At 44.5% G+C, this 27,785-nt stretch overlaps 1 protein-coding gene and 1 long non-coding RNA gene across 2 annotated transcripts in view; one reads left to right on the top strand and one right to left on the bottom strand.

Annotated features, from left to right (window-relative positions):
* Positions 1-27,454, top strand: part of STAG3 (STAG3 cohesin complex component) — a 28,132-nt gene extending 678 nt beyond the window's left edge. The window contains exons 2-33 of the mRNA XM_036073299.2: positions 916-1,018; positions 1,440-1,556; positions 5,603-5,699; positions 6,538-6,614; positions 6,911-7,115; positions 7,680-7,831; positions 11,094-11,167; positions 11,959-12,082; positions 12,564-12,662; positions 12,874-12,953; positions 13,326-13,433; positions 13,697-13,811; positions 14,403-14,508; positions 14,674-14,777; positions 15,049-15,141; positions 15,267-15,356; positions 15,621-15,821; positions 15,943-16,013; positions 16,102-16,189; positions 16,686-16,766; positions 16,849-16,941; positions 17,083-17,251; positions 17,376-17,512; positions 18,299-18,400; positions 18,909-19,057; positions 19,314-19,442; positions 19,543-19,700; positions 24,457-24,631; positions 24,872-24,973; positions 25,287-25,365; positions 26,483-26,542; positions 26,806-27,454. Coding sequence (XP_035929192.2) covers positions 916-1,018; positions 1,440-1,556; positions 5,603-5,699; positions 6,538-6,614; positions 6,911-7,115; positions 7,680-7,831; positions 11,094-11,167; positions 11,959-12,082; positions 12,564-12,662; positions 12,874-12,953; positions 13,326-13,433; positions 13,697-13,811; positions 14,403-14,508; positions 14,674-14,777; positions 15,049-15,141; positions 15,267-15,356; positions 15,621-15,821; positions 15,943-16,013; positions 16,102-16,189; positions 16,686-16,766; positions 16,849-16,941; positions 17,083-17,251; positions 17,376-17,512; positions 18,299-18,400; positions 18,909-19,057; positions 19,314-19,442; positions 19,543-19,700; positions 24,457-24,631; positions 24,872-24,973; positions 25,287-25,365; positions 26,483-26,542; positions 26,806-26,814 — 3,547 coding nt within the window. The 3' untranslated portion in view covers positions 26,815-27,454. The remainder of the gene's footprint in view (positions 1-915; positions 1,019-1,439; positions 1,557-5,602; positions 5,700-6,537; positions 6,615-6,910; positions 7,116-7,679; positions 7,832-11,093; positions 11,168-11,958; positions 12,083-12,563; positions 12,663-12,873; positions 12,954-13,325; positions 13,434-13,696; positions 13,812-14,402; positions 14,509-14,673; positions 14,778-15,048; positions 15,142-15,266; positions 15,357-15,620; positions 15,822-15,942; positions 16,014-16,101; positions 16,190-16,685; positions 16,767-16,848; positions 16,942-17,082; positions 17,252-17,375; positions 17,513-18,298; positions 18,401-18,908; positions 19,058-19,313; positions 19,443-19,542; positions 19,701-24,456; positions 24,632-24,871; positions 24,974-25,286; positions 25,366-26,482; positions 26,543-26,805) is intronic.
* Positions 11,781-14,522, bottom strand: LOC144382214 (uncharacterized). Its single transcript, XR_013448699.1, has 2 exons — positions 14,391-14,522; positions 11,781-13,882 (listed from the first exon to the last, which is right to left on the bottom strand). It is a non-coding gene; the product is annotated as an uncharacterized LOC144382214 (long non-coding RNA).
* Positions 27,455-27,785: the final 331 nt, after the last annotated feature.

Consider the following 27,785-nt stretch of genomic DNA (forward strand, 5'->3'; position numbering starts at 1 on the left):
TAAGATTTTATTTATTTGACAGAGAGATCACAAGTAAGCAGACAGGCAGGCAGAGGGAGAGTGAGAAGCAGGCTCCCCGCTGAGCACAAAGCCTGACATGGGGCTTGATCCCAGGGCCCTGGGATGGACGACCTGAGCCGAAGGCAGCTGCTCAACCAACTGAGCCACCCAGGCACCCCTCTCCTGGTTATTTTTTAATTGGCTTCCTCTGACACCTTTCTCTCAGTGCTACTGTTTGGGACCAGATTTTATCTATGTTATAAACTTAACTCTGATTGATAACACTTGTGAACTTGTTTCAAGGGGTGAAATTTAACTCTAGGCATATATTAATCTCCAGTTTATGTATAAGTAATGTGTGACTTCCCAAGCCACGCTGATTTTTCTCCACAGCAGTGATCCCTCTCCCTGCTTAAGTGAATATCATTTTCTTTTCTTTTTTTTTTTAAAGATTTTATTTATTTTTCAACAGAGAGACACAGCGAGAGAGGGAACACAAGCAGGGGGAGTGGGAGAGGGAGAAGCAGGCTCTCCGCTGAGCAGGGAGCCCGATGTGGGACTCGATCCCAGGACCCTGAGATCATGACCTGAGCTGAAGGCAGACGCTTAACGACTGAGCCACCCAGGCGCCCTCATTTGATTTTCTTATTCAGAGAGAATATTAGGAAGGGGTTGCCCTTTACCCACTCCAGTCTTCATTTTACATCTTCACTGCTTTCTTCAAGTGAAAGTTTTCCTTTAAGATTCTGTCTCTACTCCCTGTTAAAGTAAACCTCTTCTTAAAAAAAAAAATCTGAATATATTTTTCTCACGGAGAAGGGGTTACAGTTACAGAAAAAGAAATTATCATTTATTTGCCGTTTTAAATGGAGGGACTGGGGTTGTGTATCTAAGGAGAACCACACTCTCTCATAGGGATAGTGATTCTTTATCAGCTGATGAAGGCAGTGACTTTGAAGATAGTCTGAGACACAGCGTGAAGAAGAGAGCAGCAAAACGACCACTCAAAACAACCCCAGTGAGTCAATCAGTTTCGTTTTGCTTTTGAACCTAGTCTGGGAAGCAGCAAAAACAAACAAAAAACCCCAAAACCCAAACAAAACGAAAATCTAGAAAAGGCTCAGGTAATATGTTTGATGAAAGGGCAAAATTTAGAGAGTGTTAAGGGACAGAAGTAGGAGGAAGGCAAATTTTGAAGAGAAAAGAATAAAAGAAGGGTATTAAGAATAGAGGAAAAAGAATGGGCTTAAGGGACTTTTTAAAAGGAGAAAAAGTTAGAAATAATAAAGTTCACCGTGTAAAAATCAGTTATTTTAGATCTCAGTAACTCAAATTCTGCTGTGAAATTGGCAGCTTAAGCCTACTTGTATGACAGTGATGAGACTGTTAATATCACTTTGACGTTTTAAAAATATTTCTGATCTCTTTATACTTACTAGGTAGCAAAACATCCAAAGAAGGGGTCCCGAATGGTACGTGGTCATGGCCAGAAAGACTCAGAGCTACCACCCAGTGATCTCTTTGATGCTGTGAAAGCTGCCAAAAGTGACATGCAGGTAAAGCAGTGTCTCACCCTCTGTTTCTTGATACCATATCTTACCTGTTGTAGAAAGATAAGGACAAATGTTTACAAAATTGATTTAATATGGATGATGTAGGGAGTATAACCTGTATGAGGAAAGAGAGATAAGACCATGGAGTAAATCTTTGGAATGATGTAAGGGAGACCTTGGATGTGAGAGAATCCTCCTTTCTTAAAAGTATCACAGAATAGGATAGATTTTACTTTTACTAATCGGGATGGAGGAGGCAAGCAGTGGCATTAGATAATCTGGAGAGAAATCATGCATGTGGGTGGCAACTTGTTCACCCTTGTCACTCTTTAGCTCCATTTTAACAGTTATACCTAATTCTTTTTCCTCTTCCCTGCATTTTTTCCATAATTTTATTGTAATTCTGTTATCTAAAAGTGTAGAAGGCTCATATATAGTTTTTAAAAATTTGAATAATCACCCAGATCTCTAGTCTCAGCTCAAGAAACATTAATAGTGCCATAGTATATCTTCTCTCCATCCAGCCCACACAGTCCCTCACCACCCAGAGATAACCACTAGAGTAAATTTTCTGTTAATCATTCCATTGTCTTTCCTTATACTTTTGTCACTAATGAATATGTTCTTTAAATAAATGAACCATTTTTATATAGTTTTCTGTGATTTCTTTTGATTATTTGAGATGTAGTTATATTGATGTGTAATGTAGATTTTTATAGTTTCTAGAACAGTTTTAGATTTTCACACATAAGGAGTTTTTATATTTTTGTTATTGTTTTCTAACTTGATTACATTGTAGTCAGAAAATGTGGTCTTTGAAGCTTAGGGAGACTAGCTTTATGACTTAGCATGTAGTTCATTTCCAAAACTATTTCACATGTGCTCAAAGAAGGTGTGTGTTCTCCATTTGTTGTATAGAGTGTTCTCTTGTGTGAGATCAAAAGTGTTAAATGTGATACTCCTTTGATATTTCTCTAGGTTTTGGGTTTTTTTGTTTGGTTTTGGTGTAGTCAATTACAGAGAGATGTATTAAAATCCACAAAGATGATCTTTTTAGTTACTATTTTTGTATTCGTGCCTATCTTTGCCTAAAGTATTTTGAGCATTTGTTGCCTAGTAAATTGAACTTTTGTTATATATCGTCGTTTTTTATATTTTAAGACAAAAAATTGTTGGTTATTACATCTACGTTAACTTTATTTTTAGTTAGCATTTGCCTAATACCTTTTTTTTTCTAAAACTTTATTTTTAAGTAATCTCTCCACCCCACCTGGGGCTCGAATTCACAACCCTGAGATCAAGAGTTCCATGCTCTATTGACTGAGTCAGCCAGGCTCCCCTCCTTTTATCTTTTTACCTTCAATCTTTCCGTGTATGTCTGGAGTCTTATCTCCTGCGTGTAGTTTATATCTAGATTATGTTCTTTAATCCATTCTGTTAATCTCTACTTTAACAAGAGAGTTTGATTCATTTACATTTATTATCACTGTGGATACATACGAATTTATTTCTATCATTTTATGTGCTTCCACTTTATATTTTTTATTTCTTTTTCTCCTCTCTTTGCTTGGTTTTGGATTTCTTTTTTTTTTTTCATTTATTTGAGAGAGAGAATGAGATAGAGCATGAGAGGGGGGAGGGTCAGAGGGAGAAGCAGACTCCCTGCTGAGCAGGGAGCCCGATGCGGGACTCGATCCCGGGACTCCAGGATCATGACCTGAGCCGAAGGCAGTCGCCCAACCAACTGAGCCACCCAGGCACCCCTGGATTTCTTTTTTTTTTTTTAAAGATTTTATTTATTGAGAGAGAGAGAGAGAGTGAGCATGAGTGGGCAGGGAGGGGCAGAGGGAGAGGGAGAAGCAGACTCCCCACTGAGCAGGGAGCCCGACGGGGGCTCTATCCCAGGACCCCGGGATCATGACCTGAGCCGAAGGCAGACACTTAACCGACTGAGACACCCAGGTCCCCCTGGATTTCTGTCTTCTATAAGGACCCAAGCACACTTTAATTCTAATTGCCCCTTCCAGTTTTCATACTGTCTTGTAATGTTTTAGTTAACACTAGTCTATGTCCCTTCTTCCAACAAATTAGACGTTACTGTTTTATACAGTGTTTGTATTTACTTACATTTTTATCATTTGGCTAATCATTGCTTCTCAAATCTTTCATACAAATTCACCCACTTGTTCAAAGTGTATCCTTTAAAATTTCCTTTAGGTCGAGTTTACTAACAAACTAATTTTTTTTGTTTGCTTGTATGAAATGTTTTTTACTCTTGTTCTTGAAAGGTTATTGAAAAGTCTTGAAAGGGTATAGACTTCTAATATATTTTTCTCTCTCAGCACATTGAAAAGATTATTCTAACTTCCCTATTGCTGCTGAAAGTGAGCTGTCAGTCTAAGTTAGCACTGTCTAATACAACATTTTGTAATGATGGAAATGTTATATATCATCATTTAGTATAGTATTCACTAGCCACATGTGGCTACTGAGTACTTCAAATGTGACTGGTGTGACTGAGGAACTGGATTTTTAATTTTTATTTGATTTAGTTTTAAGAGCCATAGATGGCTAGGGGCTGATGTATTTGTGCAGATCTAATTTGTAAATTGTTTTGTTTGTGTTACATGCAAATCCTTTTTAAGGTGTAAATTTCCTTTTTATTTGGCATGTTTGAAATCTATTGGCATCTAGGCTCTGAAGATTGGTGTCTTTCAACAACTGTGGACAGTCCCTTTCAGATATTGCCTCTTTGTCATTCTAGTATCTTCTTCTGCAATTCAATTAGACATCAATTAGAACTTGTCACTCTATTCTCCATGTCTCTTAATAGCTCTATCAATATTTCTGTTAGTCTCTCCAGGCTGAATTTTGGATAATATCTTTGATTTAATCTTCCAGTTCACTCATTTTTTGTTTTACTGTGTCTAATCTGCTTTTAATCCGTTCATTGAAGTTTAAATTTTATTATATTTTTCTATAGATTTTTTTGGCCCTTTTTCAAAATTTATTGTTCTTTGCTTCTTTAAAACTTTTATTTCTCTATTCATAGGATCATATATAATCTGTAATAACTTTAATGTTTGAAGTCTGTGAATGTAATTCTGTTTTTTTTCTGCTAAGTCTTATTTTCAGTGCCTTATTTCTTTACTAAGTTTCACTGTGAGCTCCTCATTTTTCTTGGAGCTCTGTATGTTGGAATTCTTTGGGCCCTGGGTTAAAGGTGGGTTTTTAAGAGTGGAATCTGCATTTCCTTCCGGTAGTTGACTGGGGACATTCCAGAATCACTTTGAATTAAATTCTCTGATTGAGAGTATTCTGATTGTATAGGAAGTATGGATCTGGACTGCAAATCTAGACCTGACCTGAGAGCTGGCTTATGGTTATGAAGTCTCAAGGGAGAATTCTTTTTTTTCCCCCCTTCACCCTATACTAGTCATAACAGGCTAGTTTTCTTGCTGTCCCCGTCTGACCTGTAGGTTCATTTCTTATTCCTGCTTCCATGATGTGACTTTTTCCAGCACCTAGGTTTATTGCAGGAGCCTCCCTTTGGACCTCTCTTGGAAAACCCAAAGGCTCTATATCTTATGCTCTGCATTCCATGCAGCTGTCTGGACAGAAAGTCAGGATTTCCAGTGTTAGATAGAACCCCAGGGTAAAAATCAGCTTTCTTATCTCCCAGGATTGCTACCTTCACTTCATTTTTGGCCTATATGGAATTCTACTTTTCATTCCAGTGAATGGAAAACCCAAAGGCTCTATATCTTATGCTCTGCATTCCATGCAGCTATCTAGACAGAAAGTCAGGATTTCCAGTGTTAAATAGAACCCCAGGGCAAAAATCAGCTTTCTTATCTCCCAGGATTGCTACCTTCACTTCATTTTTGGCCTATATGGAATTCTGCTTTTCATTCCAGTTCAGCAATACATTTTAAAACATGTTTTTAATATTTTAATCAGAAGTTTAGCTGTTTCAGTTGGGACAATCATACAGGATTTCCAGTCTGTCATAGTGCCAGAAATAGAAATCATCCACCTTGTTTTCCTAGTCTTTGGTGGATGAGTGGCTGGATAGCTACAAGCAAGACCAGGATGCAGGATTCCTGGAGCTCGTTAACTTTTTCATCCGATCTTGTGGATGTAAAGGTGAGGAAATTCCTACCCCTTTGTGATCCCTAGCCCTTTACTCCTGTGTTATGAAACTTTTGCTACATTTAGATGAGCGGGACTAGTTATTTTCTAAATAAAGGGAGAAAGTAAAACATAAAAAAAGTTTCACTGATTCGACTACATTGTAGATTGGTAAATAGGTAAGTGATCCAGTTAGGGAACTATGTTGGTTTGGAGCTAAGACCCTTTGGGGAAAAATAACTAATCACACTAATGTGATGAAGATGATATTCACAAATTTGAAAATAGACCATTAGACATCTTTCAGTCGTCCTTTCTCTAGATGAGATAATTTTTTATTATTCCTTATTTCCTTAGCCATTTCCTTCCATATTTCTCCATTGAAGCTGTGGGCCCCCAGATCCCCAGAGGTCATGACCTAATTTATTGGGGCAAGATAATTTCAGGCAGGTTGTATTATAAGAATCCAGAATTTGTGTAGCTTTATTGCTTTATTTATTTATTTATTTTTAAAGTAGGCTCCACACCCAGCGTGGGGCTTGAACTCACTATCTTGAGATCAAGAGTCACATGCTTTACTGACTGAGCAAACCAGATGGCCCATTTGGATTTATTTTAAACCATTGTTTTCCATTGCTTTCTATTGCTTGATTCCTTGGGTTTTCTAGAGAGCTTGCTTTATAGCAGATACACAGTTGGATGGTAGCAGATTTTATGACTAGGATTCAGGTCTTCTTATTCCCCACCTAAGCTCTTTTCAGTGTATTCCGTAGTTCATCTTCAGGTGTATATGCAAATGGTCACAGTGTCCTGTTATTTTTCTCTTAAGTACCTCATCTCCTCCATTCCTCAGGCAATGTGACCCCCGAGATGTTCAAGAAGATGTCCAACTCAGAGATCATCCGGCACCTAACAGAACAGTTTAATGAGGTGGAGGAAGACAACTAGGATTCTCTTGCCACTCTTATTTCAAAATATAAGGCCCATTATCCCCCTCTTTCTGATTTTGGGAAATAGGGGATAGCTTTTGGAAGGAGTTTAATTTCTTGGGGGTAAAAGGGACCCATAGATGTTATCTGAATATGCCTCTAGAGTTCAGAAGAGCAGGAAATGAGGTGTACCTGAGATACATTTTTACTATACTATTGGGTTTTGATATCCCGAGTCCCTATGGCTTCATAGACTTGATAATACTTTTCTCATCCTTTTCATAAATCCTTCTGTAGGACTCAGGAGACTATCCCCTGACAGCACCAGGTCCATCCTGGAAGAAGTTCCAGGGCAGCTTCTGTGAATTTGTGAAGACCTTGGTCTATCAGTGCCAGTATAGCCTTCTCTATGACGGCTTCCCCATGGACGACCTCATCTCCCTGCTCACCGGCCTCTCAGACTCCCAAGTCCGTGCCTTCCGTCACACTAGCACCCTGGCGGGTGAGCACTCACTTTTACTCTATAAATGTTCTTGGGGAGATTTCCTCTGTTCTTTGGTCCTGGATCTTCTTTCTTACCTCTGTCTTAGCTCTTTATTTCAAGGGCAGTCTTCTTACACTTCAATCAAGTTTCTCACTAGTGGTATTATAGAAAAGGGTAGATTATAGTGACAATTTTCAGCCTAAACTTTTTTCTCATAGCTCACCTGCTGGGAGTATGCTAAGGATTAAAAGAAGGCCAAAAAAGAGAAAAAAAGGTCCACTCCAGAACAGTCAGTCTTCAGATGTTAGGGTCACCCTGCTCTAGCTTTTCATTTTTACTGCCCTTCCTTTTTCTTTTCCTTTCCTTTCCTTTCCTTTCCTTTTCCTTTCTTTTCTTTCTCTTCTGTTTTTTGGTGGCAGTGGTGGCAGCAGCCATGGTAGCTTTCCCCCAGCTGCCCCACTTCCTGCTTCCTCCTCCTCTTCCCACTGAAACCACAAGAAGCTTTTTTTTTCTTTTTTGAACCTATCCTCGTTCCTCTGACCTAAGTAATAATTCCCTTTTCTTGTTTTTCCTGGCTCAAAGCCATGAAGCTAATGACCTCCCTGGTAGGAGTTGCCCTTCAGCTGAGTCTGCACAAAGACAATAATCAGCGACAGTATGAGGCTGAACGAAATAAGGGGCCAGGACAGAGAGCACCTGAGCGGCTGGAGAGCCTGTTGGAGAAACGCAAAGAAGTAAGAAGTGTTTCCTGCCTCTTCCTTCCCTTTCTCCCAGCTTCCATCCACTGCTGCTGTAGGCCGTCTTAGCAGTGCCCGAGCACTTCTCTTTGGAAAGACACAGGCCCCTATGCAGCCTTTCAGGCCATGAACAGTGGAGTCTAACAGTCTTAATAGACCCATCCTGTCAGAGGTCATTGCGTGCTTGTTTCTGGAATGTGAGCTCAATGAATTATTTCTAATTTAGAGTAAATTTCAGAGTTCTTTATAATTCCACTTTGGCTTAGTTTTCATTGTCTACATTCATTATCAGAAATGTGTTTAAGTGTTGTGCTGGCATCTCGTGCAGGCAGTTAATTTTTGACCTGGTCAAGTATACAGTCTGCAGGTCACCGCAGGAGTGTTAAAGGCCAGCCACTGACAAGGGAGGCCAACTGTTCAAGGACTGGAAAGCGATAGGCCTTTCAGTCACTCCTGGGTTTGTTCTGTTCCAATTAGCTACTAGTTCCGTGGCCTTATGTCACCTCTAAGCTTCCGTTTCCTTTTCTTTAAAAAGGGGATAATTCTACCATTTTATGAAGATTAAATGAGATGGTGAGTGAATTGCCTAGTCTGGCACGTAGTAGGTATTTGCTTTATTTCCTTTCAAACTTAAAGACCACCGGATGACATAAGCCCTACCAAAATCTTTTACATCGATTAAACCTTCAAACAGCTATGTCTGTCACAAGACACTGATTTCCCCCCTACTCTCCAGCAGTGTCTGAGACTCCCCGAGCATGAGGTTGGCAGGACTCCCCATGTGTCACTGCACCAACTGACTGTTTCCCACCCCTCACCAAGGTCTCTTCCATGGTAAACCTTCTTTCCTCACTCTCACTATTTTCAGTGTCTGTATGATCTTAAACCTTATGTACTTAAGGTTTGTTTCAGGCCTTAAACTGAGTCTACCACCATGAATCTTTTATTTGTCTTGTCTAGGCTCTTGTTTTATCGGTTATTCTCTTTTGGTTTTTATTTTTTATTTATTTTGTATTTTTTATTTATTTTATTTTTATTTTGTAAAGATTTTATTTGACAGGGAGAGTGCAAGTGCACAAGTAGGCAGAGCGGCAGGCAGAGGGACAAGCAGATGCCCCGCTGAGCAGGGAGCCCCATGTGGGACTCGATCCCAGTACCCTGGGATCATGACCTGAGCCGAAGGCAGATGCTTAACTGACTGAGCCACCCAGGCGCCCCTATTTTGTATATTTTTTAAAGATTTTATTTGAGAGGGAGAGGGAGCACGAGGACGGGGAGGGGCAGAGGGAGAAGTAGACCCCCGATGAGTAAGGAGCCCAGGCCCTCGGGATCATGACCTGAGCTGAAGGCAGCCACCCAACTGACTGAGCCACCCAGGCACCCTCGGTTTTGGTTTTTAATTGCTCCCTCCCCACTGTTTTCTGCTCTTCATGTATAAATAAATGTCTGTGGGCCCTTGATCCTTTATTCTTCTTCTCTATGAAGTATTCCATCTCTGTCCTTCTTTTTAGTATTTCCTTACTTCCTTAATTTCCAACTGAATCCTTTTTTGCTACCTAGCTTTTCTTTGAAATTATTCTCTCCAAACCAGTGACTTCCTAATCCCTGTGGTCAATGGCCTTTTTTCAATCTCCTTTCTCCAAACTTCTGTAGAATTTGGTACTGATGACACACTTTTCCTCCTTCCTTCGATCCCTCTTTCTCCTTTTCTTCATTTTTTATTTTTATTTGTTTTAAATATTTTATTTATTCGACAGAGTGCGCGCCAAGTGAGCGCACAAGCAGGGGGAGCAGCAGCCAGAGGGAGAGGGAGAAGCAGACTGCCCACTGAGCAGGGAGCCTGAGGTGGGGCTGGATCCCAGGATCCTGGGATCATAACCTGAACTGAAGGCAGACACTTAACTGACTGAGCCAGTCAGGCTCCCCCCTTTTCTTATTTGAGAGAGAGAGTGCATGCCTGCATGCGCGTGCGGGAGGAAGTGGGGGGGAGGAGGAGAGAAAATCCTCCAGCAGACTCCCTGCTGAGCACAGAGCCTGGACACAGGGCTCTATCCCAGGATCCTGAGATCCTGACCTGAGTCAGATCAAGAGCCAGCCACTAAACCGACTGAGCCATCCAGGCGCCCCTTCCTTTTCTTTTCAATATGAAAATTTCTAAACATTCTGAGAAATAGGGACACTGGTAGAGTGAACACTGTATACAAATTATGTAGATTTAACAACTAATATTTCACCATATTTGCCTCATCTGTTTTTTGATATTTTATAGTAAATTGTAAACATACTGGTATTTCCACCTAAAGACTTAAACTATGTACTCTACAAAAATATTTTAAAAAGTCATCTAAAAAATTATCCCCACATTAACCCAATACCATTTTCACATTCAAAAATATTAATAATCCTTAATATTTTCTAACCCCAATTCATATTTAAATTTCTCTATGTGTCTGCAAAATGGTTTTTATAGTTGATTATTTCCAACCAGGATTTAATTAAGGATTATGCATTGTATTTGTTGTATTTCTTAAGCCTCTTTTAATCTTATATAGAACTTCTGCCTCCCCCATTTTCCTCCCAGTATGTTGATTTATTGAAGAGGTAGGGTCAGTTGTCTTAAAGAACATTTTCTTATAATTCTGCTTCCTTGTTGTTCTTGTAATTCTCCTTATCATTCTGCTTCCTTGATATTTATCATTCATCCAATCCAGGGTTTCTCAACAATGACACTATTGACACAGGAGGTTGTCTTGCCATTGCAGGATGTTTAACCGCATCCCTGGCCTCTATCCACCAGATGGCAGTAGTGCCCCCTCCCAGGAGTGACCACCAAAAAATTGTTTTCAGAAGTTGCTAAATGACCCCCGAGGGGCCTCAGTTGAGAACCACTGGTCTAATCTCTTCCCTCTCTTTTTCTGCTAGTTCTACTTTTTCTGTCAAACTACATTTATTAAAAATTCAATTTCTCAACTGTTGTTAGTCGAAAACGTATGTAACTACCAGCTAGCTCCTGTAAATAGCCAAAGATAGCCAGAATAACCAGACCCAGAGGGGAATATTATTTTTTTACAAAAACACAAAGAGATCTCTGAGGCATTAGTTGGTTATATAGCTTCTTCTAGAATTAGAAGGTTTTCAGGGGTTCAGACTGTGTCCTGTAATAAATAAGAAGTAGATGGAAGTCATACTTTACTATACTTCTGTGGTCTTATGCCAATGGGGCACAACAAAGATTGACCTGTTCCTCCCTGTCCTCCAGCTCCAAGAGCATCAAGAGGAGATTGAGGGGATGATGAATGCCCTTTTCAGGGGTGTCTTTGTGCATCGGTACAGGTGAGTCAATGGGCTCCCCTCTTTGAAGCAGCTGGTCCTTGATTGTAGAATCTGTAAAAGTAGCAAGGCCGCTCTCCTGACCCTGGTTATTTGGTGAGTCCTAGCGCTAATGCAGCTGGAGCAAAAACTCTGACAACAGATGTTTTGAATTAGTAAGGTTTAGTTCATCCCCAACTACAAAGGCTCTTGTAAGCTCTTTTGGGAGAGAAAATAAGAGAATAAGGCATTGTTGATATTATTCTGCTCCAACTTTGCAGAAGACTTTCCCATCCACATCTTCCTGGGACTGGAGACCTAAGAGGACAAGAGCAAAGAGCCAAGAGGCGGGCTTTCCCAAGGACATGCAACTTGGCAGGCCTTTTCCTAGCCCAGCCTGCCGTGTCACTGTGCTAAAAACGGGAGTTTTACACCGTTTAAAAGAACTAGTGGAATTAAGTTAAAAATAGCATCCGTATTTTTTTCACTCTTAACTAGATTTCAGCCTCTGCCTTTCCAGAACTCTTCAGCTGATTTAATCTTTTTTTCAAGTGGAAGTTTGGCCGACAGTTAAATTAACTTCTAAAATCAGTTTTAAAAGGGGCAAGGAGGATACGCTCAATAATTTTATGCAGTATTACAGACAGAAAATGTTTATTTTTTATGTATTTACATTGGGAGGAGAAGATGAAAGGCATGGGACAGGGTATTTAGTGAAGAAAATAGATTCTTCTATGGCAGGAAGATGTGTGGGAGGATGGAAAGTGAGTTTGGAAAGAAGGTGATAGGGGGTCAGTTTCTCTGTCTGTGCCTAGGGATGTCCTTCCTGAGATCCGTGCTATCTGCATCGAGGAGATTGGGTCTTGGATGCAAAGCTACAGCACATCTTTCCTCACTGACAGCTATTTGAAATATATTGGCTGGACCCTGCATGATAAGGTGCGTGTTGAAGTCTCATTTCTCCTTTTCCCCTCACCCTCTTCCTGCCCTAAGATGCTGCAGCTTTTCCTGGTTCTGCCATTTGGAAGCTTCACTAGTGGTCAGCCCATCAAGGAAGACGACCTCAAAACTCCCCAGTATTGGGTAGGATAAGGCAAAAGAGAGAAGGCTACATCCAGGAGATGGAGCACCTCAAAACCAGAGTACAGAGAGAAGGACTTTCCCTAGGAAAAAGTAAGAAAGCTAGGAAAAGCAAGAAATGGATTGGTAAGACAAGTGCTAGGGTGGTAGCCAAAAGGTCCTTTTCATTATGATTGTTAGATTCTGCTGTGATCCTTTTGTTTGTTATTTCTGAGTCATCCCCAAGTCCTCAGCATGCAGGACACCAAGGCCCAGAAAGAGTAATCTGCCGGAGGGGTATGAAGGCCCAGTGGGGGTTAAGTAGAGGAATAGCCAGTCATATTTCCATTTTCCTTGATAGCATCGAGAAGTCCGTCTGAAGTGCCTGAAGGCTCTAAAAGGGCTGTACAGCAGCCGGGATTTGACTGCCCGCCTGGAGCTCTTTACCAGCCGCTTCAAGGTGAAATCGGGACAGTACTCCTGTGCTTGGCTCTGTCTTGTGGTTCCCATTTCCCCACCTCATCTTTCCATTCCTATTGCTCTTATGTGTCTATAGCTATCCCAGCATCTGCCTCCACGCCTTCTCTTTAGGAATCTCTCAAATTCTGTGAGAGCGTGATGTTTGGGGATGGGTACAATGAAGTATTGAGCGATGTGTTCTTTCCTTACAGGACCGGATGGTTTCCATGGTCATGGACCGAGAGTATGATGTGGCAGTGGAGGCCGTCAAGTTACTAATACTTATCCTGAAGTGAGTCCTGGGGAATGGGGAGGCGTGCATCTCAGAGTCTGACCTTTCCAACATCAGACAGGCCCTTCTAGAGTTCTTTCCCTCCACCTATCATAAGTTGACACTTCCTTATGTACAGGTTGAAAGACAGAGGTCATTCCTGAGTTGCAGGATCTCCAGGAAAATTTCCTATCTTCTCTAATTCTCTATACTCCTCTGTCTTCTACTCGTCATTTAAAAGTTCTTTGTCAGTTAATCTTCATTGCTTTTTTTTTTATTTTTGGTTCCTCTGGATTTTTCCAAATCCTCATTTGGCTCTCTTTATTTTTGGCCTTAGTTGTGCTAGAGGACAACATCCATAACCACCTGCTTTTTACTCTTTTGTCTTGGCAGGAACATGGAAGGGGTGCTGACAGATGGAGACTGTGAGAGCGTCTACCCTGTTGTGTATGCCTCTAATCGAGCCCTGGCGTCTGCTGCAGGGGAGTTTCTGTACTGGAAGTGAGTAGGGGCCTCTCATTAGTTCCTATGACACTGTCTGTTTTCTCTCCTGCATCTGCTGCTGCTCTTCCCAGGGACCACCCACCATACCCGTTAAAGTCTCTTTTGGTGTTGCCTTCCCTCTCTCAACTCCTTGAGGCTTTCCCTGGCTCTGCACCTCTTTCCCTTACAGCTCTCCTTGGACTCTTTCTTTCCCCCATCGTGATTATTCCACTCCTCATTTGCTCCTGTGCGTGGCTCTTTCCCCATGTTCGTTCTACCAGGCTCTTCTACCCTGAGTGTGAGACTAGAACAGTCGGTGGGAGACAGCGACGCCGAAGTCCACACGCCCAGAGGACTTTTTTCCACCTTCTGCTGTCCTTCTTTGTGGAGAATGAGGTGACGTATGGGAAGGAGTTATTTGGCTGTTGTGCATAAGACCTGCTGGTGGAAAAGGATGGGAGCTGGCACTGCAGGAAGGAAAGACATGGTTTATCAGTATTTACCAGAATTTTCTAACGTGGCTTCAATAACTTAACAGGCACCTTTTTCAAATGAAATCTTATCATTTGCAAGGACGTGGGTGGAACTAGAGGGTGTTATGCTAACTAAACGAAGTAAGTCAATCAGAGAAAGAAATCATATCATATGATTTCACTCGAATGTGGAATTTAAGAAACAAAACGGAGCATAGGGGAAGGGAGGGAAAATAAAAATAAGACGAAATCAGAGAGGGAGACAAACCATAAGAGACTCTTTAACTATAGGAAACAAACTGAAGGGTGCTGGAGGGGAGGGGGCGTGGGGGGAGGGGGTAACTGGCTGATGGCTATTGAGGGCACATGATGTAATGAGCACTGGGTGTTATATGCAACTGATGAATCACTGAATTCTGTCTCTGAAATTCAATGATACAGTATATGTTAACTAGTTGAATTTAAATAAAATAAAATTTTAAAAATTAAAAAAAAAATGTACCTTTTTCCACAGCTCCATGACCACGTTGCTTACTTAGTAGACAGCCTGTGGGACTGTGCAGCGTCTCAGCTGAAAGACTGGGAGAGTTTCACAAGTCTGCTGCTGGAGAAGGACCAGAGTGCGTGCTGTGTGATAGCCGGAGGAGGGGACCTTTCACCTCCTAATAGGAAACCAGGAGTCTTAATAAAGGCAGAGGTGTCATGGGCAATGGGATTTGGAGTGACCTGGAGATGGAGGGTGGCTAATTTGTGATTCTGTGTTTTTCATCCTCCTGCCAACCCAGACTTGGGAGATGTGCAGGAGAGCACGCTGATAGAAATCCTTGTGTCCAGCGTTCGGCAAGCTTCAGAGGGTCACCCGCCTGTGGGGCGGATTACTGGGAGGAAGGTATGGCATGAAGGGTGGGTGGGTTGGTTAGCAATATTAAATGCAGATAGGCATTGTTCATGTTTATCCTCAAGTGTTGGGTTAGGGTGCACTTCTCTGCCCCTCAAAGATTCCCATTTCTAGAAAAAAGAGATCTGAAGGAGCTGCCAAATGAATTCTCTCTTCCTTCTAGGGCAGATAAGATCGTAGGGAAGAGGGATACACATCCACACTCTCTGGACCCACTGTTTTTCTACATCTTTCCCTCCATCCCCCAAATGATTAATTCCAGGGCTTAACCCCAAAAGAACGGAAGATCCAAGCCGATGACAAGGTGAAGCTGACGGAGCACCTCATCCCCCTGCTCCCCCAGCTCCTGGCCAAGGTAGAGCTGCCCCACCATTCAGTATCTGGGAATGAGCAGTGAATGGAAATGGCCTCCAGTGAGGACTGGGAGTAGGGCTTAGCATATATGAGCTAGTAAGTAGTTCTCCCTCTCAATCCCTGCAGTTCTCAGCTGATGCAGAGAAAGTTGCTCCCCTGCTCCAGCTTCTCAGCTACTTTGACCTCAACATCTACTGCACTAGGCGCTTGGAGAAGGTGAGGAGAGAGGAAAATACAGTTCTTACACAGTGCTGCTTCCTTGCTAGGGCCAGAGGTTCTACTACCAAGATCTGGTTCTTCTCAAGAACCTGGGTTCCAGAAAAATCAGTAAGTCTTCCCTTTCATAGGCATCTTATCCTTTAAGTTTAATGCTTTCAACTACGTATTTTTTATCTCCCACAGCTCTCCTCCCCTCCAGAAGACTTGCCCCCCCTCCTTTGCTCCCCCGCAACACTATCTTCTCTCACCTCTTTCTGTCAGCATCTGGAGCTGTTCTTACAGCAACTCCACGAGGTGGTGGTGAAGCACGCAGAGCCCGCGGTGCTTGAGGCGGGTGCTCATGCCCTCTATCTGCTCTGTAATCCCGAGTTCACGTTCTTCGGCCGGGTAGACTTTGCCCGCAGCCAACTGGTGGATCTGCTGACTGACCGCTTCCAGCAGGAACTTGAAGAGCTGCTGCAGGTAGGACCTGGAGCTGAAAGATGGGACACCCCAAACTTGGGTCAGAGAAGGCCACAAGATGGGGAACATGGATCTGTGAATTCTCGGGAAAATTCCACTGTGGATCTTCTTCCTTCCTCAGTCATCCTTCCTAGATGAGGATGAGGTGTATAGTCTGGCAGCCACTCTGAAGCGCCTCTCTGCCTTCTACAAGTGAGCAGCTCACCTCTGTTCCTTCTCCTGTGTCTGTCGGTGTCTGTGGCGTTGATTCCTGAGTAACGTTTCTCTCTCCTCCCCAAAGTGCTCATGATCTGAGTCGCTGGGAGCTCTATGAGCCATGCTACCGGCTCCTCCGGAAGGCTGTGGACACAGGAGAGGTTCCTCACCAGGCAAGTAGAAGAGTCCGAGATGAGTCTGAGAGGAACATTTCAGGGTTCTGGGTTCTAGGTGGCCAACAGTGCCAGGCAGTCCCAGTCCCGGGGGTGTGGAGTAGACCCAGGAGGAAAGTCGTGTGCATGTTGTGCCTTCCGTTCCACTCTAGAAGGTGAACTGTACTTTCCGGTGCCTGAAAACAGCCACCCTCTCCCTTTTCCTGGGAGTAAAGGATAACATTGAGGGATTCTAGGAGATGACAGATAAATAAGGAAGAGGTGGCATGTCTATCCAAGACAGAATTCTCTGAAGATTGTCCAGATTCAGTGCTTTTTTTCCCCCTAGAGAAGGAATCAGGTGTCCCCTAATCTCATTTTCTCTCTTCGCTGCTTTTGTTTCTCTTCACTGCTTTGGGTGTGTGTTGCCTATTTGTCTTTCCCTTTCTTTCTCCCTCCCTCCCTATCTGCTCCTCACTCTCCTGATCTCCATCTTTGTAATGTTTGGTTGTTACAGGTGATCCTGCCAGCCTTGACTCTTGTCTATTTTTCCATTCTCTGGACACTAACCCACCTTTCTGGATCAGATGCTTCCCAGGTGAGTCTGAGTCTGAGTAGGGACAATGGGAATGGAAAGGCCTGTGTCTCCATTCCTCCTCATTAAGCCACTGTCTCCACAGAAGCACCTGTTGAGTTTGAAGGGCAGGATGGTGGCCTTCTGCGAACTCTGCCAGAGTTGCCTCTCAGATGTGGATTCGGACATCCAGGAGCAGGTTGGCATGTACTCGGGTGGGACCAAGGAGGCACGCCTCTCCCTGTGGTCCGAGGAAGCCTTGTTTTAAGGGGGAGATTAGCTGCGTAATTTGTCTTGATCAATATCCTGTCCTTTTTAAGCATTCTCTTTTTCCCAACAGGCTTTTGTCTTATTAAGTGATCTACTTCTCATCTTCAGCCCTCAGATGATCGTAGGGGGTCGTGATTTCCTTAGACCCCTTGTCTTTTTTCCTGAAGCTACTCTCCAGTCTGAACTAGCCAGCTTCCTCATGGATCACGTCTTCATCCAGCCTGGAGAACTGGGCAGTGGTACAAGGACTTAATACCTGGGGCTCAGGAAGGGTCTGGGGCTTGGGCCTGCCTCAGGCATTTGAGGGCAGGAGTCCTAAATGGGTGGTTCTGATATTTCCATTCTGCATTTCATGTGAGCCAGGTCATTCCCAGGAGGATCATCTACAGATAGAACAGCTGCACCAGCGGCGCCGCCTTCTGGCTGGGTTCTGCAAACTCTTGCTTTATGGGGTCCTGGAGATGGATGCAGCCTCAGATGTGTTCAAACACTACAACAAGGTGGAGTGGAGTGACATCAGGCTGAGGACAGCTGGAACTTCAGACACTGGAGCACTCTGGGAAGGAGGGTGGGGGAGATGATGCTATCAGGCTTGAAGGAAAAGTGCGAGGAAGAAGGCAACAGGAGTTTGGAATAAAGGGACAGAGAAGAGTCAGTAGTAAATAATCATGGGAAGAAAGCTGTTAGGAGGAAATTCATTGGAAAGAAAATCTTACTCTTTCCAGAATCTTTTTTTTTTTTTTTTTCTGTGAATGCAGTCTCCCTAAACTGGGTGTAATATAAGAAGAAAAAGAATGGAAGAGGTATCAATCCTTACAAGATATCTAGATGTGTACCTCAGTTTCCTTGACTCACCATTGTATTGATTTATGTTTATTTTGAGCACCTACTCTGGGCCAGATACCATTCCAGGCACTAAGGACACAGCGGTGAGCAACAGAGTAAATTTCCTGCTTCACGGAGCCTCCCTTCTAGTGGGGGAGAGGCAAACAGTGAAGGCTTCAGTGCTGCGAAGAGAGCGGACGGTGGCAAGCTTATTACTCTTCTTCCCCAAGAAATGGGCTCAGGGCAGAGTTGCTTCCCTTATTTTTTTGTCTAAACTCTGATGTCTTTGGGCCCGGACCTGTTGGCTAGAGAGGAGGTCCAGTCAGTTGTTTTATACTTCGATTCATGTTTCCTGACCTAAGGTACTTTAGGAAGGACACATGATGAGTGTAAAGGAAGAAACAGAACGGAATGTCTTGTCTTGTGGTCAAACATTATCTTCTCCATTTCCTGTCCCTCAGTTCTACAGTGACTATGGTGACATTATCAAGGAAACACTAACTAGAGCAAGGCAGATTGACCGGAGTCATTGTTCCCGAATCCTGCTGCTGAGCCTCAAGCAGGTACTCCCTTCTGCCTGGAGCACCTCAGGCCTATGATATGCCCTCCCTGTAGCCCACCAGCTGTCTGCTCACCCTCAGCCACGTAGGGTGTGAGAACTTACAAACAGGAACTAATTTATTTTGACTCTACTTGACAGTCTCCTTTGTAACTAGTAGGTGCGTGGAAAGTATTAGCTGAGGGGCAGTTTCCACCCTAACTCCATAGAAATTCAACTATATTAGGACATAGGAGCACCATCAGTAAGATGATAGAAATTCCTAATTTTCTTCTGGTCTGTTGTCTCTTAGTCCCTTCAGTTACTACAGACATTTGTTTTGTTCTAGAGCAAGGGTGAAGACTCTCTGTGCTGCAGGGGGTCAGGGGTAGGGACAGTGTCCTGGCAGGAAAGAGTAAAAGTAGCAGATGGCTTCCCAAGCCCTTTAGAATTGGCCGAGAAGGGAATGCTGTACTTCTCTATTTCCACTTTGTTCCTCCCTTTCCCAAATGTACCATGTTTCCTGGACACAGTTGTACACAGAACTGCTGCAGGAACAGGGGCCCCAGGGCCTGAATGAGCTTCCAGCCTTCAATGAGATGAGGGACCTGGCCCGAAGGTTTGCCTTGAGCTTTGGACCCCAGCAGCTACAGAACCGTGACCTTGTGGTCATGCTACACCAGTAAGGAAGTATTGGTTGGAGGTCAGCGTACTTGGATCTTTCTAAGAGGGCTGAGCCAGAGGCTGTGTACAGGGAGAACTGAAGTCTGGTTTTGGATGGAGGGATAAGCATGTTGAGGAGGAGCAATCAGTTTGGCCAGTGGGTATTCTCTGAGAGACAAACTGAGGGCGGGGAGGGTGCACTTGGACAGGATGCTTCAGCCCTGGGAGGGAAGTGAGGAGGGACTATCTTCCTAAAATAATTCTGCTCAACCAAGGGAAGGCATCAAATTCTCCTTGTCTGAGCCGCCTCCAGCTGGCTCCTCCGGTCAGCCCCCAAACCTGGCATTCCTGGAGCTCCTTTCCGAGTTTTCCCCCCGACTCTTCCATCAGGACAAGCAGCTGCTGTAAGTTAGTGGGTGGGTGGATAATGACGTGGATTAGGGAAGAAGGGAATGGTGAGGGCCCCTCGAGCAACTCAGCCTCTTCATCCCACCCCTTCCTTAGACTGTCCTACCTGGAAAAGTGTCTGCAGCGTGTCTTCCAGTCACCTGATTGTCCCTGGGGTCCAGTCACCACCTACCGCCACTCCCTCAGCCCTGTGGAGAACACAGCAGAGGCCAGCTCCCAGGGCTACCCCCGCTCCAAGAAGAGGCGCACTGAAGGTAAAGTACTGTGTGTGAGGGTATCAGGGTACTCGGCACTACTTCCTTTCTTTAGAGCCAATTCTTAGATAAGCAGCGTATGGTCTTTTGCCTCCTTCAAACTTTTGTCTTTGGTCAAACATTTCACTGAGCATCTGTTGTCATTAAGCGGTATTCATTTTATTCAAGGTTTATCTGCCGAGTAAAAATAGCAAACCTTTGTGAAAAATCAAATAGAAACTGATGATAAAACCAAAGATTGAATGAAGAAATCTGTACATTTAGGGGGCCCCTCCTTGCATCTAGTATTCTGTTATTTTTCAGATTTTAAAGATTTTTACACAACCTTCATGATTTTTTTTTTTCACTTTCAGATCACTACGTGTCTTATAATCTAAGGTTTTTTTTCTTTAATTTTCTTTTTAAATATAGTTTCACTTTAAGTGGGTAATATCCTAGAAATCACAAGTTTGATGAGTTCTGTGTTTTCAAGTGAACATTTTAAAATACTCATTCTCCCCATCTCTCAGCCGTAGTCAGAATCACTCATCTACTTCCTGTTTCTGGATTTGCCTATTCTAGACATTCATACGGTGAAATCATACAGTAGGTGGCCCTGTGTGGCTGCCTTCATTCACCTAGCAGAATATTTTCAAGGTTCATCCATGTTTTAGCATATATTAGTACTTCATACCTTTTTTTTTTTTTTAAAGATTTTATTTATTTGAGAGAGAGAACACAAGCTGGGGGGGGCAGAGGGAGAGGGAGAAGCAAACTCCCCACTGAGCAGGGAGCCCGACGAGGGGCTTGATCCCAGGACTCCAGGATCATGATCTGAGCCAAAGGCAGGCACCCCAGTACCTCATACCTTTTCATGGCCAAATATTCTATTGTACGGCTATGCCACATTTTACTTACCCATTTGCCAGTCGATTGACATCTGGGTGGTTTTCATTTTTTTCTTTTAATTGTGGAGTATAGTTGACATACAGCTTCCCATTAGTTTCAGGTGTACAACACAGTGATTCTGTAACTGTATGACAACTTTATACATTGTGCTAGCTCACCTAAGTGTAGTGATCAGCCATCACCATAGAGCGCTGTCATGACTGTATTCTCACTGACTTTCATCCCTGTGACTTCCTCATTTCACAGCTGGAAAGCCTGTACCTCACTCCCTTCCGTTTTGCACATCCCCCCACCCCTCTGCCAACCACCAGTTCTCTGTATTTATGGGTCTGTTTCTGCTTTTTTTGTTCATTTGTTTTGTTTTTTAGATGCCACGTATAAGTAAAATTGTATCATCATTTGTCTTTGCCTGTCTGATACCTCACTTAGCATGATACTCTCTGGGTCCATCCACGTTGTCACAAATGGCAAGATCTCTTTAAGACAAGTGGAGTATTATTCTGTTGTATGTGTACACTGTATACTCTTTATCCATTCACCTATCGATGGGCTGCTTCCATGTTTTGACTTATATATAATGTTGCTGTGGACATTCATGTACAGGTTTTTGTGTGTACATGTTTTTAATTTTCTTGAGGTATACCTATGAGTGGAATTGCCAGATCTTTTGCAGAAACTACCAAACTGTTTTCTAAAGTGCCTGCATCATTTACAGTTCCTGCAGCAATGTATGAGGGCCGCAGTTTCTCCACATTCTTTACAACACTCATTATTGTCTTTCCTATTTTTCCCATCTCCTAGTGGTCATGAGGTGGTATCTCCTCGCCTAAATTTGCATTTCCCTAATAACTAATGTTGAGCATCTTTTCATGTGCTTATTGACCATTTGTATCTTCTTTGGAGAAATGGCTATTCAGATCCTTTGCTCATTTTTAAATTGGGTTCTTTGTCTTTTTGTTGAGTTGTAAGAGTTCTTTATATACTCCAGATACAAGTCCCGTATCAGTTCAGGATATACAAAAATTTTCTCCCATTCTGTGGGGTTTTTTTTCATTTCCTTGAAGGAAAAAGTTCCTAATTTTGATGAAATCCAGGTTATTTAGTTTCTTTTTTGTTGTTGGTGCTTTGGTGTCATAGCTTGAAAAATCATTGCCTAATCTAAGATCATGAAGTTTTTACACCTGTGTTTTCTTCAAAAGTTTTCTAGTCTTAGCTCTTAGACTTCGGTCTGTTATCCATTTTGAGTAAATCTTTGTATATGGTGTGAGGTAGAGTGTAACATTTTTTTTTAATGTCTTTTGTGTACCACTTAAAAGTATTTTTATATCATTAGGAAACTCCTTTAATCAGTTAACTAATATTTGTTAAGGACCTATTCTGTGCATGATACTGTGTTAGGTGTTTTAGAGGCTGGGAAGGATCCTCAAGCAGCTTACTGTCTAATAGAGAAAATGCATTTATAGAAAATTTAAATTATGAACAGTCACCAGTAGATAACTTCCTGAGGGTTTTAAGAATTGACAGATGTGTGTTTTAGAATTCAGGGAAGGAAGGTATCACTTTGAGTTTAGTTGATCTAAAGCCTATGAAGGCTTCACCAAGAAGATGGAATTTAAGTGGAGCTTGAAAAATGGATAAGATCTTATGTAAGCTGAACAGATGAAGAAGGAGTAGCATGAGCAGGACATGGGAAGGTGTGTGTCAGCCAAGCATGTACATGTATTGGTCAGTTTGCCTAAAACACAGGGTTTGTAAAGGTAGGAGAAAACTGAAGAGACTGGTTCCATTGTTCATTCAACAGATATTTATTGAGCGCTGTGTGCTGGGAATAGGGCAGTGCACGAAAAAAGACAAATCTCTCTTCTTTAGAGAGTGGCAGGTTGTGCTGTGTGCTGTGGTGGGAAGGCAGGAAGAGGGCTGGCAGACACTGGGGAGGCGGGAGCTGCAGTCTCCTCGCGAGGGATGGGGGAAGCCGGCAGAGCCTCCGAGTGTTGGGCACAGACCTCAAGGAAGGGAGGGGTCGCCTGGTGTGTAGAGAAGAGCGTACGGAAGGGGCGCCGCTGCCCAGGCATGTGCCTGGCACGTTCTGAGAACAGGCAGGCCAGATGGCAAGTGGAGGGTATGTTGGATATAAGGCCAGAGAGATTGGAGGAGCCCAGACCATATGAAGCCAAGTAAAGACTCTGGCTTTTACTCAGCAGTCAAATGGGAGGGACGCCTGGGTGTCCTGGGATCGAGCCCCGCATCAGGCTCCCTGCTCAGCGGGAAGTCTGCTGCTCTCTCTCCCTCTCCCGCTCCCCCTGCTTGTGTTCCCTCTCTTGCTGTGTGTGTCTCTGTCAAATAAATAAAATCTTAAAAAAAAGTGAAATGGGAAAACAGAGTATTAGAGCAGAGGAGATCTGTCTTCTGTTATTAAAGGATCCTTCTGGCTGCTGTGTTGAGAATTGACTGTAGAGGGGCAAGGGCAGAAGCAGAGGGACCAGCAAGGAAGCCGTGGAGTGGATAGACTGGGGGGAGTGGTGGAGGTGGGGAGAAGTGGCCAGATCCTGGATATATTTCTAAGGTATCACTGATAGGATTTCCTGACAAACTGAATGTGGGATCTAAGACAGGAGCTGAGGGTGGATTTGGCCTGAAAAAAGGATTTTGACCTAACAACGGTTATTGGTGGCATGGCTACCAACTTAGATGGGTAAAGTGGGGAGTGAGAGGAATAGGACTTGAGTATTAGCCATGTTGTTGCAGGTGAAAATGCTGGACAGACAGCGGGGGGACAGGAGTCTGGAGTTCAGGGGAGAGGCAAACACTTGAGATAAATTTAGGAGTTGGTATTTAAAAATGTGAACCTGTGTGGCTAAGGAAGCCAGTGAAGATGGAGGACAGGACAGACTGAAGGGCTGAGCCCTTGGGCATCGCACCATGAATAGGCTGGGGAGAGGAGGAAGGCCCACCTGGTCCTCCCTGGGGATACAAAGTCACACATGTGGGGTTTTTTGGTTTTTTTTCAATTTGGCTTTTTTTTTTTAAGGATTTATTTGAGAGAGAGAGAGAGCGCATGTGCACTCGCGGGTAGAGGGGCAGAGGGGGAGAGAGGGAGAGAGAATCCCAAGCAGACTCCCCACTGAGCACGGAACCGGACGCAGGGCTCCACCTCACGACCCCAAGATCATGACCTGAGCTGAAGTCAAGAGTCGGACGCTTAACCGACGGAGCCTCCAGGCGCCCCAAAGTCCTACGTGTAGCTCTTCCTTGTTTTCTCTAGTCCTCCGCTTAGACCAGTAGCCGCTCACTTTCCAGTGACTGGTTTCAGCACCCAGACATGGCTGTGGGACAGAGGGTAACGGGGGTATGAACATTTACAGTTGACAAATATTCATATTGGTTTGAAAATACTATGACCTGGGTTTTCTGAGAGAACCTTGGATTCTTTCTTCTCTTCTGCCTTCTCGGGTCTCTGCAGGAGAGGCTAAGGCTGTGAGCCCCGGTGTTCCACTTCTCCTTCAGATCAGCTTGCTGGTGCTGCGGTTGCCTCATTTTTCCTGGCTTTTAGAAAATCCAGTCTCCCATTTTTCTGTTCTCGCTGGCCCTCATGCTTCCACCCTTGTGGCTTCTGGTCCCCAAACTCTAAAGCCATTTTACGCCTTTTTTTTTCCACTTTCCTTCAACAAGCCCTAGATACCATTCTGTAAGCCTTACTTTTTAGTAAGTAGGATTATACTCGTTTTTATCCTAACATAACGAGGCCATATAGGTTTTCCATTCTCTTCTTAACTTTTGCGAACCAAACCCTGGGCAGGTCTTGAAACCGTAGGAAAGATCTGTGGCAGTCCCTGGTCTCCAGTGACTATGCGTGCCTGTTTCTCCTCAGGTCCCTCCAGGCGGCAGAGATGGGATGCCTCTTCATCCCAGGAAGAAAGCCTGCAGCTGAACAGCATTCCCCCCTCACCCACCCTCACCTCCACAGCGGTGAAGAGGGCGCAGCCCCTGAGGGGGTTGGAAGAAGTGGAGGAAGAAGGCAGCTCAGAACCGGAGCTTACCCAAGGGTGAGGGCCGAGGGCAGCGGCATCTGGTCTTGGTGTCTGTCTGCCTCCGTCCTGCCATTTCTGTTCTCTTGTTCCTCCTGTGGCACTCCATCCTTCTCGGGTTCGTCCCTGCACCTTTCCCATTTTCTTAGCTTGGGATTTTCTTTCTCCCTACACGTTTTTCTTGCGTAACATTGCCCACCATCCCCTTTTTACCCTTTACTTTTACACCCATCCCTGATCCTACTTCATTCCCAACAGCCAGCCCCTTTCAGGTAACCAGAGGTCAAGGTTCTCGAGTCCACGGCATTTCCGGACTCTGCTCAACCCTTCAGGTCCTGGTTTGGGCACCCGGCTGACCCGGTGAGCTTCTCATTGTCTTCCGTCCTCACTTCACATTTGGCGGCCACTGTGAGGGGTTCTCCCGTGACCCACTGCTTCTGTGCCCATACTTTTTGGACATGTTTAAATCACAGACCACTTCCTTCCAGGATAGTGTGTGCCCCCGGCCTGTAGAACTGACAGGAGGAGAGCTGCTCTGATGGAAGCAGCAGCGGGAACCTGGAGCCCGCTCCCCGCATGCCCATCCCCGCTCCCCCGGGTGCCTCCCAGGGACTCTCAGTGCTCGTCCATAAGCAGCAGTGTAAGAGCCTCTGCCCTTTGCTCCTGCCCTCAGCCTCAGCCTTATGGAAGAGGATGAAGAAGAGTTGGAAAGTCACAATGAGTTAAGTGAAGAATGGCAAGATACAGACAAGGTGAGTAGACCCAGCATTCCCTTCTCCCTTTAGAACTAGAGGCAACTATGATAGAGAAGCTAGAATGATTCTCCTCTGTTGTCCTGACGATGCCCTTTCTCTGAAAGCTGCTGAGGATTTTTTTTAAAGAATCACAGAGTAAAGGAGAGAGATTTGTAAGTTGCTTTGTACTTTGCTTGGACTTTTATTAAAGAAGGGAGGGAAAAAAAAAATACCAAAAAGGACTCCGGTAACCTTCCCTCCCTCAATCCCCATATAAGTATTTTGCCTCTGAGCCTAAGAGTTGACAGGAGTCCCAGAGCTAGAGACGATGGACGGTCCCCTGGTCCCACCGTTCCTCCCCCTCCCCCCAGTTCCTCCACTCACTCCGTTTCCCACCCTGGCCCACCTGCTTCCTCAGGAGCAAATAGCTCCAGGCCAGTAGGAGCACATGGAAGTTGTGAGATGATCTGAGTCCTCAGCTCTACTACTTCGTCAAGTTAGCTTCTCTTAACTCCTCAACCTCTTCATCTTTCAAATGGAGCTTGTAAACTGAGAAGGGTTATGTGTCTGCTGCTGTTACTCTCCTCCCTTCTCTGCTCTTTGTGGGGGAAAGAAAGGGCAGAATAGTGCAGGGGAATGGAGGGTCTTGTACTCAGAAGGACAAAAACAAGGACGTCTTCAAACAGACTAGAGAGCAAGGCCTCTATTAAAATGGTCTTTCCTGGGGCGCCCGGGTGGCTCAGTCGTTAAGCGTCTGCCTTCGGCCCAGGTCATGATCCCGGGGTCCTGGGATCGAGCCCCACATGAGGCTCCCTGCTCAGCGGGAAGCCTGCTTCTCCCTCTCCCCTACTTGTGTTCCCTCTCTCGCTGTGTTTCTGTCAAATAAAATATTTAAAAAAAAAAAAAGGTCTTTCCTGAAGTTCCCTCAGGAAAAATGCCATTCTCTGGTTCCAAACTGAACAAATTTAAGGGCCTCAGTTGGCAAGCCAGGAGAGGACGCACCTCTAGGTCTGAACCTTCGCCCACCATCCCTTTGCTAGTCTCCCCTCCCTGGCTGCTGCAGGGACCTAGCTTGGAAAGGGCCCTTGGTTATTGTTTGCCATGTGACGGACTGACTTCTGCCTGCTCTCTCTAGCACTCTTCTCCCAGCGAGCACGGGCTGGACCTCTTAGATTCTACAGAGCTGAACCTTGAGGTGAGTGTCCCCACACAGATTGTGGAAGGCAGTTTAGAGGAGTTGTGTCCTTGGGAGGTGTTGCAGGTAACCTCTGTCCTATGTAGTAGGCGGAAAGAGAGGCCATAGCCCGTGGCCGGTCCTCTCCGCTGTTTTTGGAACCTTAGGAGTAGCTGTGGGGGGAGGGTAGGAGGAGAACTAGAATGGTCACCTGGGGGAGCTCACTGTCATCTCTTTGCCCTTTGGGCTGTTTTGTCTCTGTGTTTTCATCTTTCCCCTTACAGGATTTCTGACAGGACTCTGTGCCCCTCCCACCTCCACTCCCCACCTCAACTTGGAAAAGGCAAATAGGAGAAGAGAGCAGAAGGGACCATTACTTCCAGGCTCCACCCTGGTCTTTGAAGGGAAGGAGAGGTGGGCTGTGCCTTCCTAACCTAACCTAACCTTTCTCTGATGATGTTGGGCTAGAGAAGCCTTAGGCCCCCTGTCCTTCTTAATGCTCCCCGGCTCCGTCCCGGTGTTGAGTGCCTTTTTCCTGCTGTGTCTGGAGTGGGTGGGGGCTTTACCTCAGTATGGGAGAGGCGCTGCCTCCCTGTGCTGAATGGAAAGAGCCCAACAGTTTCCTGTATTTTTGGAACAGCTTTCCCAGCCTCTTTTGTACCCTAGTGATTAGCTCAATAAACATGTTTCAAGCAGCTGGTTCCTGGGTTGTGGCTTGAGATTGTTAAACTAATGCCCATCAGGTTCTTTGCTGGTGTCTTAAGCGGCTCTGCCTCGCTCGCCCCATGGCCCAGTGTACAGACAGACGCCGGCCTTTCACATGCCCCCAAGTGCTTTCATGTATTGGCTCGAGGCTGCTCAGTAACTGGGACACATGGTGAGGCAGAGGAACTGGGAGGACACTGGCTACCTTTCAGTAGTTTCTCTAGAGAGCACCGAGGAGGGCAGGCAGAATCCCTGATGGCTGGAGCGTGGCCTCTCTCACCTACACTGAGAACAGGCCATCCACCTTGGCACCTTCACGCAAGGGTTCTTTCCAGGGGGAGGTTGGTGACTTCATCCCCAAGACACCTATTATAACTTGAAATTGTATAGAATCTCAGTGTCTGAGTTAGGAGGAAACTTAGAAAAGGGACTCCAAATGTCCAACCCCAAAATCCAAGACTTCGATGCTGCCTTCTCCTTTAATCTTGCCTTCCCCAGCTAGTTCCTCACCAAGTCCTGTCATGTCATTCTGCAAAATCTCTCTCATCTGTCAGTCTCT

The sequence above is a fragment of the Halichoerus grypus genome, chromosome 6, assembly GCF_964656455.1.
Source record: "Halichoerus grypus chromosome 6, mHalGry1.hap1.1, whole genome shotgun sequence".
Taxonomy (NCBI): Eukaryota; Metazoa; Chordata; class Mammalia; order Carnivora; family Phocidae; genus Halichoerus; species Halichoerus grypus.